Source organism: Cygnus atratus, chromosome 10 (genome assembly GCF_013377495.2).
Source record: "Cygnus atratus isolate AKBS03 ecotype Queensland, Australia chromosome 10, CAtr_DNAZoo_HiC_assembly, whole genome shotgun sequence".
In the NCBI taxonomy this organism is placed as follows: Eukaryota; Metazoa; Chordata; class Aves; order Anseriformes; family Anatidae; genus Cygnus; species Cygnus atratus.
Window position 1 is genome coordinate 18,012,495 of NC_066371.1, and position 21,555 is coordinate 18,034,049.

The 21,555-nt window shown below is 35.1% G+C and overlaps 1 protein-coding gene and 1 long non-coding RNA gene across 2 annotated transcripts in view; one reads left to right on the forward strand and one right to left on the reverse strand.

Moving 5' to 3' along the window:
- SYN2 (synapsin II) overlaps positions 1–21,555 on the forward strand; it is a 175,716-nt gene that overhangs the window by 115,863 nt on the left and 38,298 nt on the right. The window contains exons 7-8 of the mRNA XM_050712811.1: positions 13,763–13,825; positions 16,271–16,413. Of these exons, the coding sequence (XP_050568768.1) occupies positions 13,763–13,825; positions 16,271–16,413 (206 nt within the window). The remainder of the gene's footprint in view (positions 1–13,762; positions 13,826–16,270; positions 16,414–21,555) is intronic.
- LOC118253744 (uncharacterized) lies at positions 707–10,676 on the reverse strand. Its single transcript, XR_004780515.2, has 4 exons — positions 10,568–10,676; positions 9,828–9,884; positions 6,428–6,484; positions 707–759 (listed from the first exon to the last, which is right to left on the reverse strand). It is a non-coding gene; the product is annotated as an uncharacterized LOC118253744 (long non-coding RNA).

Genomic DNA, 21,555 nt, shown 5'->3' on the forward strand with positions numbered 1-21,555 from the left:
CCCTGATCTTCCCCTGCACTTCTGTGCATTTTCTTGAGATGACGTCCCTGTTTGCAGGCTGGACAGAACTTCATTCATGAAAAGGAAATGTTTCAATGCTTATTTGTAAGACTAGAACAATTGGTAGTTACAAGGAAAAATGATTTAAAAATAAAAGCTGCAATAAAGGGCATTTTTTATTATTTTATCACAGATTTACTTTACATTTAATGTATATTGGAGGCACGGCTCTTTCTCTGCATTCCTTTTTAATGTATGTCCTGATCAGCACAGATCTGTATCTGCATTTTCTGGCTCATGCTATACATGGAACACACATAAATTCAAAAGTTGGGAAATCTTTTTCAACTTCAGATCTTCTGTTGCTATAACAGTCTGGATATGCGTTACATGTGTTATAAAATTGTTGTTTCATGGGGGCGTGAGGAGGTAAGATTTGATTAGAGAGTAATAAAATGTATAGATTGATATGGACGATAGAACTTAAAGAATTGCTTTTTTATTGCTTTTTTTTTTTTTGGTCACAATTCAAGCTTGAGAATTGAAAATTCATTAATGCAATTTGACCATTTCAGTCAAGACTCATGAAAATCTTCTTTGTTGAGATTTAGGTGTACACAAAATGGTTTGTTACCTCTACATAGATATGTACATGTTTCACAGCAGCAGATTTATTTTTTGTTAAACAGTAAGAAGATAATCTTACCACTAATAGTTGCTCTGATTCTTCTTTTTTCTCTCATCCTCCCCAGAGACACACTCAATTAAAAAAAAATAAAAAATTATTTGAATTAGGTCTTATTTTCAGATTTTAGATCTAGATTCAAAACTGAGCTGGGAATTTTTTACATGATATCGTGATTTAGTGATTTAGTTCAAGCATTCATGCTTTGATTTTTGTTTTTTCTGTCTTAAGTTTTGGCTTCAAATCATAAGGTTAGATCCAGGTCCAGGTCTAACACCTGAAAATAATTTAGACTTGTTAACATCTCTGTTCTTACTTGGAGGAAATTTACTTTTTTCAGGAAGCTTTTCATGTGAGTAAAAAGATGTGAGACTGAAACCTTATTCAGGAAGTTCAAACTACAGGAAGACAGAAAAAAAAAGAAAGAAAAAAAAAAACCACCAAGAAGGTATTTTAATGGCATCTGTGGTCAGTAGTTTACGACTATCGATCTTCAGGTCTCACTTAGGGCAGTAGGACTGGAAAGTAATGAAGGAATTAACTGAGAGCCTTTGACTGGTTTCCAGATGACACCATGTGGCTGCTGCCATAGATGATGTAAATAGACCTTTTTGATTACTATTTCAGTAAAATTCAAATAATATATAAATAAGCTGGGCAAACTGTCTTCTCTTACATCAAGAAGACAGGTCTATCTGGTCATTGGTTAATTAAGGAACATTTTGAATAAGATTGTTCGCAGTCCTTCCACAACGAAGGATTTGAGAGTCCTTCAAAGCCAATTGTACATAGGTGGAATACTTAAAGCATGGTTATGCTTTGAGAAGTAAATGGCCATAAAAGAGGCTCCTACTCAAGAAATATATTCCCTGTAGGTCTCTCTAGACCCACTCTACATTGGAAGAAAGACTTGGGACTTGCCATCAGCAACAAGACCTTTCAGTGGTAATGTGAATTTTAGTGAAACTTGTGGATGTAAGGTTTCTGAACCCCAACATGGAACAACTGGTCACCACCACCAGAACAGATATGTTGTGTGACAGATATGTACACCAGCCAGTCCTAGAGTACAGGGACTTGTTCATTCAAACTTGAAACTGGCAGTTCTTCTTCCCATGTAAGTCTAACTAATGAGCAGTTCTTTGGTAGGCTTATCTTTCAGTTCTTCATGACAACATTGGTACAATCTTATTATTGTAATGTGAAAGGGAAACAATTTTTGAAACCTCAGCAGAACTATTTTCTGATAAATCTTAATTATGAAAAAATAAGATTTGTCAACTATTTTTAAATTCCAAAACTAATGCAAGATAGCTGAGAAGTATCCTTAGTTCTTTTCTGTCTGATGCAAAACATGAGTGGTGAAGAGTCCTCATAGCCAATCCACAATTCACTTTGTCCATGGAAGTAACTGTAAAAGCAACCTTCTATAGGTAAGCTGTTTCATGGTGAAATTCATGCATGGCTTCTGTGCCAGCCAGGACAGGTGAAAATAGTTGCCAGAATCATTTGTTACATAGTCTGCAGAGAGTAGCAGACGTGCGTTCCAAATACAAGGCTCTCATGGGTAACCACAATCACAGGTATTTTCAGTTAATATCTAAACACTGACTCTATGACCAATAAGATAAAAAATGCAATTATTTTAGGCAAAACATTTGAACTGACATGACTGGGAAGAAAAAAAAAAAAAGGTTATAGAGAAGTTATATTCCATTAAAAACTCTTAAACTGTTAGGGTATCATTACTTGAGAGACAGACCCATCTCCTGAGGTCATGCCATTGCACAGTAGTCTGTAACTTTACAGAAACAGGAGTTAGAGAGGCAAAAAAGGGACAACTTGAAAGAACACTCTCTTCAAATTGCAATTGTCTTTCAAAAACTAAAGCTTTTTGACCAGTGACACTAGGCCTATATTCCTCCATTTTTAGGTAGTTCAGAGAAAATGGTATATTCCTCAGATGATTTATTTTCTTAATAGCCAATATACTAGGTGTGTCTAAAGGAATTGAATTGTGACTAAAGTAATGGTACTTGCAGTAGCAGCAGTATTATCATTTTACCATTTATTACACTATGGCTGTTACTCGAGAGTCACTGTTGGCTTCTAAATATCTCATGTGCCTTAAGTCAGAATGGCATTTGCAAAAAGAAAAAAGTGATTGAGAGTTTTTCTAATCAGAATTTAGACATATTTATATCATAACATTAGAAAAGGATTTTACTAAGTCTGAAAATCTCTGTACTTGGGAACATGCTCTCATAAAAATGCATTTTTAGTCTGTTTATCTCAGGAGCCAAATATCTGTAGCTTTTGTATCAGTGCAGTGTTTGAGTACCTATGGCCTCTGAACAGTATCAGTAAGCATTAGGTCTTAGCTTGAAGCTGCACTGTGTTTTTTCATATTATAGTTCATATTTTTCATTGAATGAATAAAATTTTAGATCTAACTTCATTAGTTATATTTTGACCCTGTAAAATACAGAGATTACTTCCAAAAATATTCCTTGGCCAATTTGGAAGCAAAAATACTCTTTTATCTTCAGTAATAGTAAAGAAAAGATAGCCAACATTTCATAAACACAAGCAGACTAAAGCAAATGAAACACTTGGTCTTCTTCATTTTGTATAAAAGGACTAACAGTACAGGGCCTCTTTCACTACACTGTTATGTTATAATGTTGATTTTCCTTTAGTTTGATAAATAAGCCATGACATCATAACAAATTATGTCAAAACACTAATGAAGCGTGAAGAGTTGCAGGATTAAATAGTGGTTATGTTAATCCCTGGTTATGTTCTGATATAACTAACACTAATAAGAAACAGAAAACTCCCTTTATCAAGGGACATAGTTACACTGACTCCTTCAATTCATTATTGACACAGTAGAAAAAACACTTGACACTTTCTCATTTCTGTCCACCTAAATAAGCCCAGTGTAGGACAATTCATTTCTATTTTCTAGTAAAATGCAAGAAAATAACAAGGATTGGGATTAATTCACTATATTTGTTGATGTGTACGGTACAGAAAGAAGGCAGAGCACCTAGCAACAGTCAAATCAGCTTCATCTCTTCTGAATGGAAACTGTAAATATGTGTAGTTCTTATAATTTTGGAGGGGCTTTATGGACAGTGGGTTGTTATGTTCCTTATTATTTTTACTACCTAGCATTATCATCCATCAACAGCATTCTGGAAAAGCTTGAAGGTCATTAATTGCCAACTTTGTTTCTTTTTCATCTAATGGCCCCCAGAGACCCATATTAAGAACACTCGGTCTCCCTCTGTTTTGATACTATGATTTTATGATACTCTTATCTCTTCCCCAAGAAGACATCTTTAACTGTCTCCCCTCTATACATTTTTTTTTTTAAGAGGCAGCACTGTGAATTCAGTTTATAGTTTCCTGCATACTGATCAAGAGTATTTCCGTGGGCCACCTTGAATTTGATACTTTGACTTATGTCAAGTTGCTCTGAACTGTGTTGCATAGGGGTTGTCCATATGGCTTCTTCAAAGGCGTATATCCCAATAATGGGATATACAACAGAGAGCTTGCTGTCCATTCCAGCTGTCAAGCAGTTTGAATCTACGTGGTGTTTTTTGGTTGGACTGCTTGCTCAGCACATTAGCTCCTGACTGTCTACAGAATATATATATTTTTATCTATATCTATCCTATTCTCTCTACTGTGGAAAATTAATCTTACTTTAGAATGATTGCAGGCAGGATTCTCCACAGTAATAGTTTATCTGTTGCCTTCTTGATGCTTTGCTGGAGTTCTATATTCCCTAATTTTCATTTGTTGTTGCATTTATTTTTCCTATAAATAACCTGGAATAATCACAATACACATCCCATCCAAAACCTGTATAATTATATTTTTTTATAAAATCAAAATTAGAATAGAGCTTCCATGGATTTTAAATTCCAGTATCTCCATATGTACTATAGCCCACTTCAAAAGGGATGGTACTTAAAGCTGTCACTTCCTAAATACCCTAGTTAAAAAATGCACTCAGTTTATGGTCACAAGAGTTAGGGTCATTTTTTTTGTAAGGTGGTGAAATGTTATTTTGTTTTAGAGGCAGCAGATTGCAAAACAGTTGATAGAATGATTGGAATGGAATGAGACACTGACGTTCCAAAATCAAAATATAATTAGTCTCTGCCAAGATTTTGTCTTCTCCAGATTTTCTATTAGAAACATGTGAGAACTGCTCTTTTTGATTCACTGCCATTATAGTTAATATTTTTCTTGTTCATGAAAATATCTGTTTTTATGCTGTACTGACATTAAAAGTGTAAGATTTTTCTACCAGTAGGTCACTTGTGTATTGATTTAGATAACTTCTTTTTTTAATTGAAAAAGTATGTTGTGACGAAGGTATTTTGGACTGATTTCCTGGTTCAGACTCACTTGCCAGTGTCCCTTTATACACTAAGATCATGTAAAAACATGTATTGATTTCAGCGAGTACAAAGAGAATTGGCTTCATAAGATCCAGTCTTATGAGGTGATGTTAATGGCAGCTGAAGGAACCGTGTACGAGGGGTACTCAGAGAACCCAATTTGGCATCATCTCCCATATGGCACTCAGTCTATAAGCCATTTTAACTCTCTGTTCTGAATGAAAAAAATCACAATTAAGCTGCATTTGCCTCTCTTTGATGGCCTTGCACACTGATCAATTAATGCTCTACTCTTTTCATTCACTCAAGCTTTTAGCTTTCTTTAACACTCATGTTTCTGAAAAGATAATACAAAGTGTTTAAATTCCCCCTTGGCTTGCTAACAGTGTAAAGGAACTATAAATATTTTTTTTATTAAATATTTACTGCATACGGATTTTTACACCTAGTGATTTTCTGTCAAGGTACAAGACAGTGGAAAATCTGGCTCAATATCTCTGAATTGTTCTTTTTTTGAGAATAACAGCTGCTTAAGCATGATGTTTCTGCTTTTCTTAATCGTGAGAGGAATATGTTGAGCTACCCCTGCTGGTGAGAGAGAGCTTCTGCATGTCTGAACCCTAACTTTTATCTTGGGATTGTTTTCTTTAAACCAAATAGACCAGAGAAAGTACTGCTTGTTTATTGATTTAGGACTCTTCCTGCCTGTTTCTGGGAAAGAAAAAAAATGAATAAAAAGCCACCTTCATTATTTCATTTTTAATTTCCTTTCTCCAAAGTAAGCAGAGCAAAATTAGATTTAGTCTGATGCATATTCCACAAATAAATTACATGGAACTAGAGTGGTTAAATGAACTTTGCTTGGGGATTATTGGAAAGATAAATATTTAAACACTGAACTTGAGGTAAGTCATGTTTGTGAAATATCTATTTTTTTGTGTTGCAACTTTTTTTTTTTCCTTTTTCTCCTTCTAGTCAACTCAACCATGAGGACATTAAAGTCAGGATGAATGCCCCTTCAAAAAACTGTTTCCTGCATTGTTGCCAGCAGAGCACTTTTCTTTTCTTTTTTTTTTTTTTAATCAGATGATATGTGTCTAGTTTTATTTTTATATACAACAATGAATATATTTTACATTATATCTTAGTTAAATAATCAAAAGTAAATTTACAAGAATTCAAATTATCTCTTGAAAATAAAATATATTATGTAACCGTAAGCATTGTTTAAAAATACATAAACTGCAGAAGCACAACCCTTTGAGCAGTTCAGTGTACGAAGCTTAACTTTTAAGAATTTATATTAAATTGATAGACTTACAGTGATGCAATCACAGGATGAGACTAGGAAACCTGGCTCATAAACTTCAGAAAATTTCTGAAAGAGGAAATGATATGCATTATTCCCATTACATACAGGAAAATACAAAAAATAACACAGATGAAGACTGTAGTGGCTAGTTAAATAACCACCTACCAGTTAACGAAGCAACATTCACATCAGTAATATAGAACATAATAACGGTGCCTTTAGGTATTATATATCAAACTAGAATACTTATTTCTACAGTAGAAAGCATGATAAACACATTTATGAAATCTTTAAGTGCCCAGATATTAAAGATTAGTTAAAAAGTAGATAGATAGATGTTGCTTATCTTTGTAAAGTCAATACAAATAATCTTCAGTTTTAAAACTGATGCAGATGAAATTGCTTCTGAGTGCAAGTCAGCTTCATTGTTACCAGATAACTTCGATGAATGTAATTTATAGTCTCTAATGTATTTTGGTCAGAAGTTAAATGTCTGAAGTATCTATAACAGTCAGAGTTTACTAAATGGCGTTACATTTTCAAATTTAGCCTAATTAAGAGCATAGGGACTTCATAGCTAGCTAAAATTAAATATTTATTTAATTTATTACAAAATGGAAACATATTTTGTAGCTAGTCATGGTGTTTTATATAGAGACCTCTGTGCAGTGTAACTGCGTAGAAAAATGTCCTGCAGTGCCAGTAACCAAAAGGTTTCCCAAGCAGTAGAAATGGGGATGGGGTGCATTTTGGCCATTGAACCTAAACAGGACCAGGCATACACAGGTCCATGAGTTCAAGGTCAATTCTTAATTGGACAATTCCTTCAAATTTTATGATGGTAAAATCATGTCGCACACTGCAACTAACTTGAATTCCATTCAGGGAAAATAAATAAGTAGGATTTCTGACTAGGAGCTTTAGACTTGGCTCAGGTTTAGAAGAGAATAAACTGACAAAGCAGAAATACATTGTAAGAAAGGGATGTCAAATCTCTGATCTCTGCGCAGATCCTAAAAAGTGAACCTACGTTCACCAGACTAATAGTGCTGCCAGCTGCCTCTAGTTACAACGTATGTTTTGTTTCTTTTTAAAACACAAGTTAAGTTTATTTTGTCAGGTTCACTGGAAGGACATGGCTCTTGTTGAGACGTTCAAGTAACAGGACTTTTTATCCTGCTGCTGCTGCTGCTACAGTGGAACTGCAAGCACAGGACAAAAATTTCAGTTTAAAGGAAATCACAGTCATGAATTCAAGAGGAATAGAAGCACTAAGTACACCTTAGTAAGAAGTACTCTGGCAGATCATTTTTTAATTTTCAGTATAGTGCATTGAAAATACAGGCAGCAGTATAGTGTAAACTGGAGGTCTTTAAAAGACGTTTAGATTTAGAGCTTAGTGATATGGTTTAGTGGAGGACTTGTTACTGTTAGGTCAGAGGTTGGACTAGATGATCTTGGAGGTCTCTTCCAACCTAGATGATTCTGTGATATTACAGTTCTTCATGAGCACAACATTAATCAGATAAGTGTTCGTGAGCTTTATAATCTTGTTAATTAACTGCTCAGAGGTCACAGTTGTAGCACCTATTTTAATACCTTCCTTTCTACAGAGCAGTTTTTATATTCTTTAATCTTCCCAGGTTTTCTCTCACCCTGTAGCCTTTGTTACTGCTTTCCACCAAATTCATTTACAAAACTGTGATGTTTATTGAATGTTATCTTTTTCATTTTCTTCTTTTCACATTTCATGCCTGATGGTGTCTTCTTGTTCTGCACCTATTACATGGTAGTTCCAAAAGGATGATCTCAACAAAACAAGCGTCCCAGACTTGGTAACTGTTTACTCCACTCCCCCATATTGCAGACCAATGGATGTACCCACATGTTTTGAATGATGCTAATGAATACTTTTACAAATATTATCTGTGTGGATAACAAACTAAATCTTCTAGGATATGAATTCTTTCCTTTTTCTCAACCAGAAAAAAAAAAAAATATATATATATATATATACACATATATATATATATCCTCTTCCAACTTTGGTGAGAAGATGAAAGGGGAAACTGTGTTTTATCTTTAACTATTTTTTCTTCATATTTGGCTGGCAGGGTATTCTTAGTTTTGAAAGTGAAATACGGTCTGTACACAGACAGTTGGCTATTTACCTATGTACATCTGCAGATCTGAGGCCAGGAGCTTTCACATCTTTTTGTGCTCATGAGCTTATCTGGAACTCATGGTTTTAATGGTTATCTGATATCTCAACAGTTGTTCTGTCAGTACTTACTTATCCTTTCTGAGTACCTGTACCATTTGACTGGTGTCCTTTTAACCACTTTAATTTGGCAATTTTTTCTCATATTCTAGCAATGTCAAAGGCTAATTACAGAATTTTCTGAAATTGAACATTCAGTATTTCACTGTTCTTTCACTGTAATTATTAATAAATGAGATCAGAGCAGAAGTTAGGCCAGCCCCAAATCTTTTATAAAAGAAATATATGTGACTTCCTGGAAATATCTTGACATTTCAGAAGAGCAGTATGGTATTATTTTGCAGCTTTTAGGCATTTTAAATATGTTCTGACCAGTGACTACTGAACCTTTAAAGTTAATTTGTGTTTGAAGTCCGTTCAGTAATCATCCGAGCAATATTGAAAAGGGGTGTTTGATGTAATAACTTACATCAGCAGAATAGTAAAAATCCAAAGCACTTCACTGCTCTTAATATCAACAGTTGCCAAAAGCTTTGTGGTCTCAAGCTAGCTAATCCAGCAGATGTCATGACATGATTCTGAAAGACTTGATAACATTAGAAACATCCTTCTGTGATACATTTCAAAACTATTTGTTGTGAATGTGTGCTTGCCTTAATTAGTGTTTGTTCAGCAATTTGAGAATATTGGGTTAAATTTCTCCCTGGATTTAGTAGTTCTGCCAGTATAACTTATTCTTGAGATAATTCTTTGTCTATTATATATCTAAATAGTGTCATTACAAATAGAATTTGCATTGTATTTTCTCCCCCTTTCACTTTCAGGAGGGGGAGTGAGAGAGCAGCTGTGGTGGAGCACGGTTGCCCACCCGAGTAAAACCACCACAATGTCAAGCATGAATGAACTCCCAGTATGAAGGAGCTCTGTATTAGCAACCATGAGATTTTTTCTGGTTTTTAAGTATGTAAATTCTCGCTATTAGTATATGATGGAAAATCCTAAAAGCTATCATTTCAGAAAAGCAAATCCAATGCTAAATATTTCTCATTTTGAAATTTAGGAATCTAGCATTCTCTTGCCCAGATTTTAAAGCCATTCTCCTTCAGAATTTTTACTACTTCCTTTCATCTGCAAAACATGATAGACTTTTGCTCTATAGATAAAAGGAGCACCTACTCCTAGTAGTACCTTGTTGTAGTCAGCGTCTTGAGCCATGCAACTTATTCCAAGCTATTCTAAGTTGCTCTGCAGAAATGAAACTTCATATTAATTATAAAATAACAATGTGAGAAGTTAAAACCACAGAAATGAAAACATATAGACTGAAACAGTCTTTTTTAATTTTTAGTAGCTGATAAAACATTTTAATACTCAATGTCATTATTTTGATTAATTACATTGTATTAGCAAACATAAGTAATGTATCTCAACTGCTTTTCATGTAGGTTCCAACAAAGAGCTATGACGGGTTTTCCAGTTGTTGCTAATATTTATTACCAACCCAAACATATTTATATCTATCTTTGGAAAATTCTATTGCATGTTTGACACATGTATTCTCCTTTCTCACTAATTAATAATAATACATTATAGTTTATTGTATTGTTATTTAAGTTATAGTAGAACTGTTTATACTTAAAAAAAAAGTAAAGAAAAAGAAATCTAGATATATTTCAGGTATGTTTTATGTATATGTAAGAGATCATGTGGTATAGACCACTTCCATCTCTCATACATATGAACCTGCCAAATATATCAATGCAATTTCTGTTGCTGGTCTTCCAATTTTGAATTCTGATTTTTTCCATTTTTAATTGTCACAGCAGAATTTATACTTAACCAAATTAAAGAAAACCTTTAGCATTATTTTCATAAAACAGCCCCTTCCCCCCACCAATACAATTGAAAGAAAACATGCAATGACTCACATGCACCGGGGGAGGTTTAGGTTAGAAATGAGGAGACATTTCTTCTTAGAAAGAGCGGTCAGGCATTGGAATAGGTTGCCCAGAGAGGTGGTGGAGTCACCGTTCCTGGGGGTGGTCAAGAAAGCTTTGGACCTGGTGCTTAGGGACATGGTTTAGTGGGTGACATTGGTGTTAGGGGGGTGGTTGGACCAGATGATCTGGGAGGTCTTTTCCAACCTTAATAATTCTATGATTCTATGATTACTATCAGCTCTATTTAAAACTGATCCATTCATACTTGCTAGACCTTCTTTCAAGGTAACTTACTGCCAAGTAACTACACTGCAAATTAAAAGGAAACCCATGGAGCTGGTACATTATCAGTGTCAGTTTCATGGTTGTATGTACATAATGTTCACCCAAATGTATGAGAAGTCTTGAGATTGCCTGTTCTGCTAAGACGAAGTAACAGAAAAGAACAGATTGGGAAGAGGTGGAAGGAGGACTCAAACTGAGTTTTCTGCAATTTCAATACGAAATTTCAGTTTTCATGATAGCTTGATAGAGCAATACCACACACAACTGGAAACTAGTTAGTATTAGGAAAGTGACTGTATGAAGGCACACATGTAGAGCCTCCATATGCAATGGGCGAATTATGGTAATTACAGTAACAGCAGGAATAAAGAAACACTGCTAAAAAAGCAAAATAACTTCATCATCTCTGGATTTGTGGGCCTGTCACGGTGATAGATATGAACAAGGAAAGCACTGGGATAACTTAATATTTCACTGCCTTCTATGCTAGGTTTTTGTCTGTCTGATTTTGAAGAGCAATATCCAGTGTTCTTTCCCTGCAACACGTTCTCTTTGTCTATATTGGGATGTGGTATACCACATGAAATCTTGATATTGGACTCCAGAGCAAAAAGAACAGTATTACCTTAAATGATGTTAGTACATTTTTCTAAAGGAGAAAGCTTTTTTTTTTTTAAGTTAGTGTTTGTTCCTGTGGTCCACAAAGGATTCCACAGCTATGGAATCACGGGAAAATACGTGGTCCTCTTGATTACAGGAGTGCCATTTGTATTGCTATACTTAGAGGTCTGCCAGCATTTCCATTACAAAGCCTGTTTCAGTGGTTTATAGTTCAATCATAAAAATGTGCTGCTGCCATTATGAATCTTGAGTCAGGCAATGATTTGTTCCCACCTCCTCAAAATTGAAAAAAAAAAAAAGAAAAAAAAAAGTATCTGGTTTTAAAATATGAAAGCAATAAATAACTAGATGTTGACTATATAGGACTTTGCATTCCTACAGTTTAAAAAAAACTTTATTTTGAAACTAATCATGTTTTTTAATGCTTACATGATTATAAATGCCTTTAACTTAAATTGGTTAGATTGGAACAGCTCTAGAAAAGTAACCAAAACAGCTAAATGTATTCGGCATTCAAAGACCAATTCTTGAAATGCTTCTTGCACTTCTGTACACAGTAATAAAACAGAATGTGTCAGTATCACAAAGTATGCTTTCATGTACAGCTTGGTTACATCCTATATTCCTTACTTCAGGATAACTGAGAGCATTGAACTGATTCTACGTAAGTGAAGACGTGTAAAGTGCCACTAATTAAATATATTAATATATTATATTAAATATACTCCTATTGTACCTACTTTAATTTTACTCTTAAGTTAAATTCTCCTTTGATATAACATACCTTTTTCCTGTTTCGTACTATATCCAAGAGATAAATGCAAGTATTTTAGTATAATAAATTTTGGAAATAAACAGCGTGCAAACGCTCCCTAGTAATTTATTGGGTGAATTACTAAGGGAGCTGGAGTCCATTACTTTATATATGAAGTTTGCTCTGTTCATGCTTACAAATAGAAATCTCAGCCGCAGCTGGGTCATACAGCAACAAAAATATTTTTTCCAAAAAGAACTATTAGGAAGTTATCTTCTCTTATGTCAGAGTACCTCACCAATGAATTTATAAGTTTATCCTTAGCAAAGGATGTTCAGCATTACAAGAGAAATTTCAAGCTTCTCTTGTAGAGCCCTCAGTTCATAGTCACCTTCTGTTATGACAATCAATATAATTTTGGAGGGGATGGGGGAACATAAGAAAGCAAGCTCCATTATATATTTTCCTACTAAAACAGCCGTAGACTTTAATTTAAGAAATATAAGGGGGGATGGGAAAGGGAGGGGAAGGAATAGGTCAAACTGATGCCAGTGGCACATCCTGTTGAACAACAGTGAAGTGAGTGGGAACTGGGAAGTCAGGAGATACCAGCCATCTGCTGTGCCTGTTAGAAAAGCTTCCATGCTAGGTGTAGGAAATTACAAATGGGCTGCAGTGATGGGTGTCGAAAGTTCCAGCTACACTGTGACAGGCACACCAGAAATGTCAGTGAAATTCTAAGTGGATCTTCCTTAGCTTTTTTGTCATCTTTGGCTGGATAGTCTTTAAGGAGATTAGAAGATGGGCTCTTTTTTCTTTTCCATCCTTCCACTAACACCGTATAAAGCATTCAGAGGAGGATAAAAATGCCCCCGGAATAAGAGCACTAAAATCTGGGAGAGAAATCTGTGAAACTTAAATTAGTGTATCTGACACTGAAGAGCTGCCATGCTGTAAGTAAACACCAATCTTGAAACTTAAAACTGCCAAGAAACAGAAAAACAAAAGGCAGTGAAGTTTGAAGTGTCTAGTGCTTCTCCAAATCAAAACCTATCTAAAAAGTTGCAAATATTTTTATGATAGTTCACAGAGGGAGATTTTTCCCTGAACCCTAACCTAACTTTAACAATACAATGCTCCTATTGTGCATATAGCTGCTTCAGAGGACTTTTTCCTAAAATGACTTTACAATAAGCAAAATCAACTGCCTCTCAAACTTATTCCAGTAAATACTTACATTTTGCTGAAACTAAACCTAAAATAACCAATATCACTTGTGATTTTGTGATTAGCTGATAGACAGTAAGCAGAGCAAGATTTAACACATCCCAGTTCAATATAAATTAACACTTATGGTTAAATGAAATATCAGAACAATTTGTAGATGCCTGTTCAAATTACCATGTGGCAAAAACAGATTTGGCTACATTATGGTTGTTTAAATCATTTTCATAAATAATTTAGCTTAATCATTTAACTCCTAGTTGATTTCTCTAACATTTCTTCTTTGTTTTCCCTCTTAGCTAACAATGCCAACATTTCCTGTTGTTGTGAAGATTGGACATGCTCATTCAGGCATGGGAAAGGTGCAGATGCTACTTACTGCATGTTAGGAGGCTCAGTGTTTGTCTAAAATAAATGCATGTTCCATTGTTTCCTGGATATTTTAACTTTTCACTGTCCAAATTCTGTCTCTGATCCTTGCTCTTGCAAATCTCTGCTTGTCTATTATTCAAGAAAGCACCTCTCTTTAGGAAAATACTTGCATAATGCATAATATATTTTCACATTAACATGTAGTCAGCCAGTTTATGTGTTGTCCCCTGTAGGACAGTTTTGGAAACAAACTGAGATGCTTTCCTGAAGCTGAACTTTGTTTATTAATGTAGTTGACTGTGGTGAAACTATTGAAGAGTCAAGGTCTGTCTGTACAATCCAAATTTTTGGACCTGGGAATCTAGGAAGGTTTTGCCTTGGTTCTCTGCTAGTTTCAGCTTGATACAGATTTCTTCTTCATTTCCTGTCTTAATGTATTCTCTGTGATTGTTTCATACCACTATATAACTGCTGCTTTCTTTCTCCAAAGTAATTGCATTTCAGTGGTGAGTACAGTTGTTTTGATATCACTTATCTCACAATGATGGTTCAAGGGATATGATTTAAATCCCACTTTCATTGATGTCAATGAAAATTTCTAGTCATTACCGATTAACCACCTTCTCTCACTGAAAACACTTTAATGCTGTGTTTTAGATTTTAAATCATCAGAGAATAGTTACATTTATCATCCTGAATCTCCAGAAGCTCCATAACATAATATTTGCCACTAGCAACAGAAATAGAAAGATGATTTATCTGTATTTTGTTCATTAATTATGCAGCTTGTATATTATATTCTTTTGCCTATGACTGTTTTATTTAGTACTTAGTAAGTCAGTGGAACTCTGGCGGCCAGCTTAATTGAGAGCAGAATTAACTATTAATTACTTAAACTGTGGTTTCTGTGGATGGCATACATGAAGTATTATAATGTTTATACTGTATTTTCAATATTCACCTCTCGTTTATAGAAAAAAAGGAGCTATTTGACAAAAATATTCAGCATATCAAATGTCTACAAATAAAAATAAATCTAGTGGCTTTTTTTAGCTATAAAGTATTTTAAGTCTTTAAAGATTAAATGCCAGTCTTTTGTAGTGAAATGTTTACTGTCAGCCCAAACAAAGGTTCTTCTCATACCCTAGTCCTCCCTAAAGGGATTACTAGGAGTAGTGTTTCCATTTGTCATAATTAGACTCACATAAGCTATTAAGCTTTCAGAAACTGAGTTGAGACCACTGTGTCTGGTTCTGTGGCTCTCAATCAACAAATTACTCTGTATTGTTCTGAATCTGAGTTGAGAGCAAATACTTAGGCCTTATGACTTGTTTTGGCTTCACAAGATACCATTTAATATGCAAGTCCTATCTCACAGCTGTGACCACTGTTGCCTACAGGTCCCCTTTTAAGCATCAGGTGACAGTGGAAGCAAATGGAAGCAAAAAGATGCTGGACTTGCCAGAATTTGCAAACTCTCCTAATATTAGATAGCGTGGTACATACTAATCTCTGCCTCCTTTCCTCACCTTTCTGAAATGTACTTTGGGTTAATGTCTTGTTGGAGATATAGTTTCCCTCTCCTATTTTCTACCAGCCCTAAGACTTTTCTGAGTCACTTTTTCTCCCCCATTTCAACCAGCTTCCTTTGAACTCAATGGTAGATGTGTGCCCTCCCTGTCCAAAAGTAATACCTCTGCCTGCCATCTGTCCTCTAAAGTCTCCTTCTCCCTCTCCACTGAACCAATATTGCCTAATTTTCCACCTCCCTCTTACTTCAAGATGTTATAATTGGTGGTATTAATACCCATCACCATCTTATCATAGTGTTCTAGATCTAGGAAATCCTACTCCTAGAAAGCCTGACTCCTTGCAGAGAAGTAGGACAACTGATTCTGCTGTGTTGAGCCAGCCCTCTGTGTTCCATGTGAATGTACCTTCATCAGGATGTCTTTACCCCTCATCTCCTCTCTCATGGGAGATAAGTGACACAGATGTGATAGTTCATGGTGGGCTCCATCTACAATCAGTTACGTGAGCAGTTTAGAAAAACAAGAAGAATTGTATATAAATTAGTGTCACACATTATCACACCTTTGAAAATTCTCCTAAAAGCCGCAGATCCAAAAATTATCAATCAACACTACAAAAAAAAAAAAAAGGAAATAAAATTGGAAAGAAAAATAAAATCTACTATTTGCAAGTTGCTTTCTACAGATGAACTGGTAACATTTTGCCTAGAAAAGCAAATACCTTAGTGCAGGAATGTTACAGAATCTAGAAATCAGATAAAATATCCAATACTTTTTTATGAACTCATGCTATCAAAAAACATATTTCTCATGAATGCCATTTACAACTGAAGTCTATATTTTATTCCTAATTGCTGTTTTTCCTTTTGTATATGCTGTTTATTTGTGGTATGATGACTACAGATCAAGGTAGACAACCACTACGATTTTCAGGACATAGCCAGCGTGGTAGCACTTACTCAGACCTACGCCACTACTGAACCCTTCATAGACTCCAAATATGACATCAGGATCCAAAAGATAGGCAGTAACTACAAAGCATACATGTGAGCCAAAAACTTATCTTCTTTCATCATTTATTTCAAAACTAATAAGCACCAATAAGATTAAGACTGTTGGATGGGCTTCTGAGTTGAAATGTGGTGACTCTGTGCCTTCATTGTCATATTCTTCAGAAATACAGTATGTTAGACTTTCTGTCTATATCAAGACTTTTTTCTTTAAGTTGATTGTCACTGAGAGGAGGAGAGTGACACAAAAGGTGAGCCTATCACAGTGGTTTTCCTGCTGACCTTTAATTATTTTTTCATTTAAAGAAATGGAAGGGGATTTGTTTTCTATAGAGGACTTGTTTCTGTCAAATTTTCTCTCCCTCTAAGGATATTTAGATGGCATTCATTCACGCAAACCTGAATGATAAAACTTTAATGGAAGGAAGTACTCTTCTTTTAACATAGCAAATGTAAGAAAATCTTACAATGGCTTTCACATATATGGGTAAAAATCTCTTCTAATTTGAGAAGAGCCCTTGCAGGATCCAGATATGTTTAAAGATTATGACTATAGGGAGGCTAAAGTAGTGTTTCAGTTTTAGACACATTAAGCAAGAGTAGCAAAACAGATTATGAGGTATTAGTTGAGCTATGGTAACTGTCTTTATGCATTTTTTTAACTCTTTTGGCTATTGATTATCATTTCATTCATGTTTTTAAGACAAGTTAGATTATCTCATGTATTTGTTCCCTCATGCTTACAGTTCTGAGGCAGGAAAAACAACATGGATAAAAATACATGTGCATATACAGATATACGTACAAAGATATAATGCTAACAACTCCTGCAGCATTGGAGAGATAAGAGACTTCTTGTATATTGACAATTGAATTAAAAATAAATTAAAAAAAAAAACAAACACACACACACAGTAAGGGACAGTCAAATTTTTACTAGTAAAATCGTTTGAACTTTAAGCAACCTATAAATATTATGAGAAGCAAAAGTTGGAGCTTGGTTAAAGAAAATGCATGAAATATTTTTTAATATTAAAGATTGAGTTGGCATTAGGTTTCAAGTAATTTAGAAACAACCAACAAGCTCTATCAGAAATGCAGAACCTTCTGCCCAGGGTAGGGGCAAAGAGCAAAATCTATCTCCTTCGGTTGGTATTGAAGGGCCATGTACTGTGACTACCCCCCTGTGACATTACTCTCACAAAATCAAAACTGTATGAGCAACTACTGGCCTCTCCTGACACCACAATTGGAGGAGTATTTGAGAATGACTTAATAGTCCATCTGCCTCTCACTGTGCATCTGAGCAGAAGAAAGGACAACACAGAATAGGGTGGACATACTGTTGCCAAAGGTCAGACCCATCCAACAGTATGGATGCTCCATTCTTCTGCTCTATTTTGAACACAGAACTATAAATTTTACAAAAAAACGTGTTGGAAATTTGAGTTGTGTGCCATGACCAAGGCAGAACATTCAAATAAATTGCAAGGTTTTGAGTGGTTTCTGTAATCCTTGATCCAAAATCCCTGATTTTGAGTGTTAGCAAAGCAAGCCAGAAACTTTATATCTCAAGCTCCCTGCAGAATTTCAGATGTGTTGGGCCTACCCCAATATACAGCCTCTCCCTATAAGCTTAAGAATCAAAAACAAATGCTTTCGAATGATACAACTTCTAGTCCCTGGTTTCTCCAGGAAAGTCAATTGCAATTCTGCTCATTTGTCCGACATTGGTGTTCCAGACTGTTGACTTTTCCTTGCTTTAGCCCCATAATTTGAGGCATCCATCCTACTTTTAGGAAAAGTAGCACCATACTCCTACACCCCAAAGTCTTCTATATCTGTTCAAACAATATCTTGGTCTGGATTCACCCTTTCCCAGACAACTTCTAACTTACCTCTTCTTATCTCTTATGCCTTAACCTTCATTTCTTATTGACCCAGATTCTTCCCTGCTCCTTTTATTCTACTCAGTGACATTCAACAGCTGTGCTCTCCCTCTACTTCCAGTCACCAGTCAGCCTTCTTTCTCTGTCTTAGACCTTTTCATGCAATTATTTCAGCCTCTTCAAGGCTAGCATAGTGCTTTTCTCTCTCATGGGTGGTTTGATAGGTACTCTGCTTTTCTTGTACTCTGCTAGCCATCTCTCCCCTCCTCTCTTGTTTATAATAAGCAGAGTTGATTTGTCTCTATCTTACAGTTCCCAGGTGGCACAGTCTTAGCAATAAAGCCCAACTGTTAATGGTTATTGACATACCTCCAGATACCAGCAGTCAGATGCAATATTAGTAACTTGATGGTTCATTCTCTATGGTAGAACCTGGACCACTACATTTCACAGGAGAGAGCCCTACATTTTTTTCCTTGACTTGAAATTAAAATTCTGTTTAGTCTCTGGAATAATTTTTGTAATAGTCAGCCACACAACATTTATCATTTTTAAACACGAATGTTTCTTCTTCACAGAAGAAGCAGTTGGCCTAAGGGACAGGAAAAAAAAAAAGTATAAAATGACAGTCTGTTCTTGCTACCTTTTATTTATTCTTATGTTTCTATTCCCTCAGAAACTGAGTTCATCCAGATGCTAAAAGCCTAGCAATAATTTTTTCTCTAGATTCTTTCATAGAGTTAAATCACAAAAATTAAATACTGATCCATTGTTAGAAAGCATCATGAAAGGAGAAGATTTACCAAATGTCTGTAAAATTCTTCATATGCATACATACACATTATGTCAGTGGTATATTGTTTTACAGCTGGTTCTCATTTTGTTCTGTGACACAGGAACAGAGTACTTAAAGATCCACCACAAAAAATACCAGCTGAGCATTTGTTTGTGTAATTTAAAGAGAGTTATTAAGAGCTTCACTTTTATAATTCTGTGGGAAATTGTGGTATAAGTGGATCCATGACTCACAAAACACTGGTGCTTATCATCTGTCAGTTGAGATTACAGCCAAATGCAACATCGGATCCCTCTAAATACCACAGCTCCTCAAAACTTTTTGTGACGCATACTTAACTACACTTGGTACCATTACAGAATTCAACTGACTTCAAGGAAATAGAGTTTAAAGGGTCAAACACAGTGAAGAAAAACAGAAATACAATAAAACTACCTTTAAATCTCTTCTCCAAAAGCAACACAATGAATGCATAACAATTTACTTTGACCAAAAGTTCAATAAAGCAAAAGTAGAGCATATCAGCCAAGAAACAGTACTGTAGTAACAAACTGCTAACTAGACTACCTACAAAAGAATTGTAGGTAAACCTTTCTACATGTTTTGTGGCAATACTTGTCCAGACAATTTGGATTTCATGCTTCAAATGGTACTAAACAAACCAGACAGGTGGTGGAAAAGGGGAAAAGTCAAGTTACCATGAACTATATATAGCAATCATAATTCCCTTTTTCCCCAATTAAATTAAAACAGTTAACAATTAAAACAGTTCTTCATGTTTTCCAAGCCCAAATCAAGTGAAAGCATATTAAGCCTAAGTGTAAAGCACTCAAATGTGATTGAAGTTGTTCTCTGTATTATTGAGTATTTAGTAAACGAGGAGGAAATAATGATATGAAAGAATGATGTGAAAAACCCTTAGCAATTATCAGAACAGAAGTGAAGAAGGGTGGGAAACTTACATATTTCAGTAGTGGAAATCATACGTGACTTTTATGAAATCATAACTAAGGTTTATCATAGTAGATGGTCAGGTAAAGGCACTTTTGCATCACTTAGCCATGGTCAAATGGACCAGCCCCATTGTTTTGGAGTCCCTTGCCACAGACCTAGCATCAATGGCTCCAGTCCACAAGCTGTCAAGATTACACCAGTTAGGGCTGTGTCCATAGCATTCCTCTCAGTCTTAATCTGGTCCCTACGGCATCATTACAGCCATCCATACATCCAGTCTTGATTCTGCTTCAAGTTCAGTAGGGGACGTTTCAGGTTGTGGAGTGAAAATATGGCTTAAAGCATCTTTTCTTCACTACTCAACAGTGCTGAGGTTACATCAGTGCAGCTGAGCATCTGGAACTAAATACTTGCTAAAAAGTTTTCAGGACTTTTTTTTTTTCTTTTTTCTTTTTTTTTTTTTCTGAATTGATCACACTTGTCTTCCTGAAAGACACCTTATATGGTACATGTTAAGGAATGCCTTTGAGAAGTCTGCAATAGAGTTCAGATGTGGTTTGTGAGAATTAGAATCTCTCTTCAGAAAGCATGTGGAGAAATAGTGAACTTAAACATTTTAATTGTTCTGTAAGTACACACATACAAATAAATGTCACAAAATAACCTTATTACCAGGAAAAGTTACCTTACACATAGCATGTCATGTGGACCTTCCCTTTTCAATATATTCTCCCACAACAAAGAATAAGAACTTTACGCTTTAAAATTCAGCTACCTTTATGAGACTTCCGTAGAAAGGTCAACATTCCCCCACAATTGCTACTGACCCTTGTAATTAGGTTAATGGAAAAATGGAGAGAAAACTATTGCTCCTGCCTAGTATACTTTTAATATATTACAGATGTTTCTGTTATTTTATTAACTGGAAACACTTCATGATTTGTATCCTTAGCCCATTCTCAAAACAGCATTTAGGTTTCAGAAAAGAGCTATCTTCTCAACCCTGGTAACAGTCCTAGGGTTTGAGGAGGAGAAAAAAAATATATATATATTTCTTACAGATAAAATAAAAGATGGTATACTTGAGCCTGAACTAAGCTGCTTAGATTGTATTAGTAAACTAGCAAAGAGTGAAAACTGGAGGAGAAACAGAAGTCCAGCTCTATAAGAGATCAGAGATGTAGACATCTTGACTTTAAAGTAATGGGACCTAAATCTGTAATGGTGTGGATTTGAAATGAGAAGCTGAAGCCTCACTTCCTTGACATTTGCACTAATAATATGTTACAGGCTATTCAATCCATTTATCACTGACAACAGTTTATTGCTAACACTTGCACTTAATCATAGTACTTTTTAAAATTTTCTTAAATGACTAAATGGGAAACAAAAATTTCACAGCATTGTCATACTTCATAATATTGTGATGCCTGTTAAAATTCTTCATGTTTTAGATGTTCTATTGTAAGCTGCCAGATATGAAAAAGATGTAAAAACTGCCTTAAATATTAATGTTAAGATCAGAGTAACTTAAGAGAT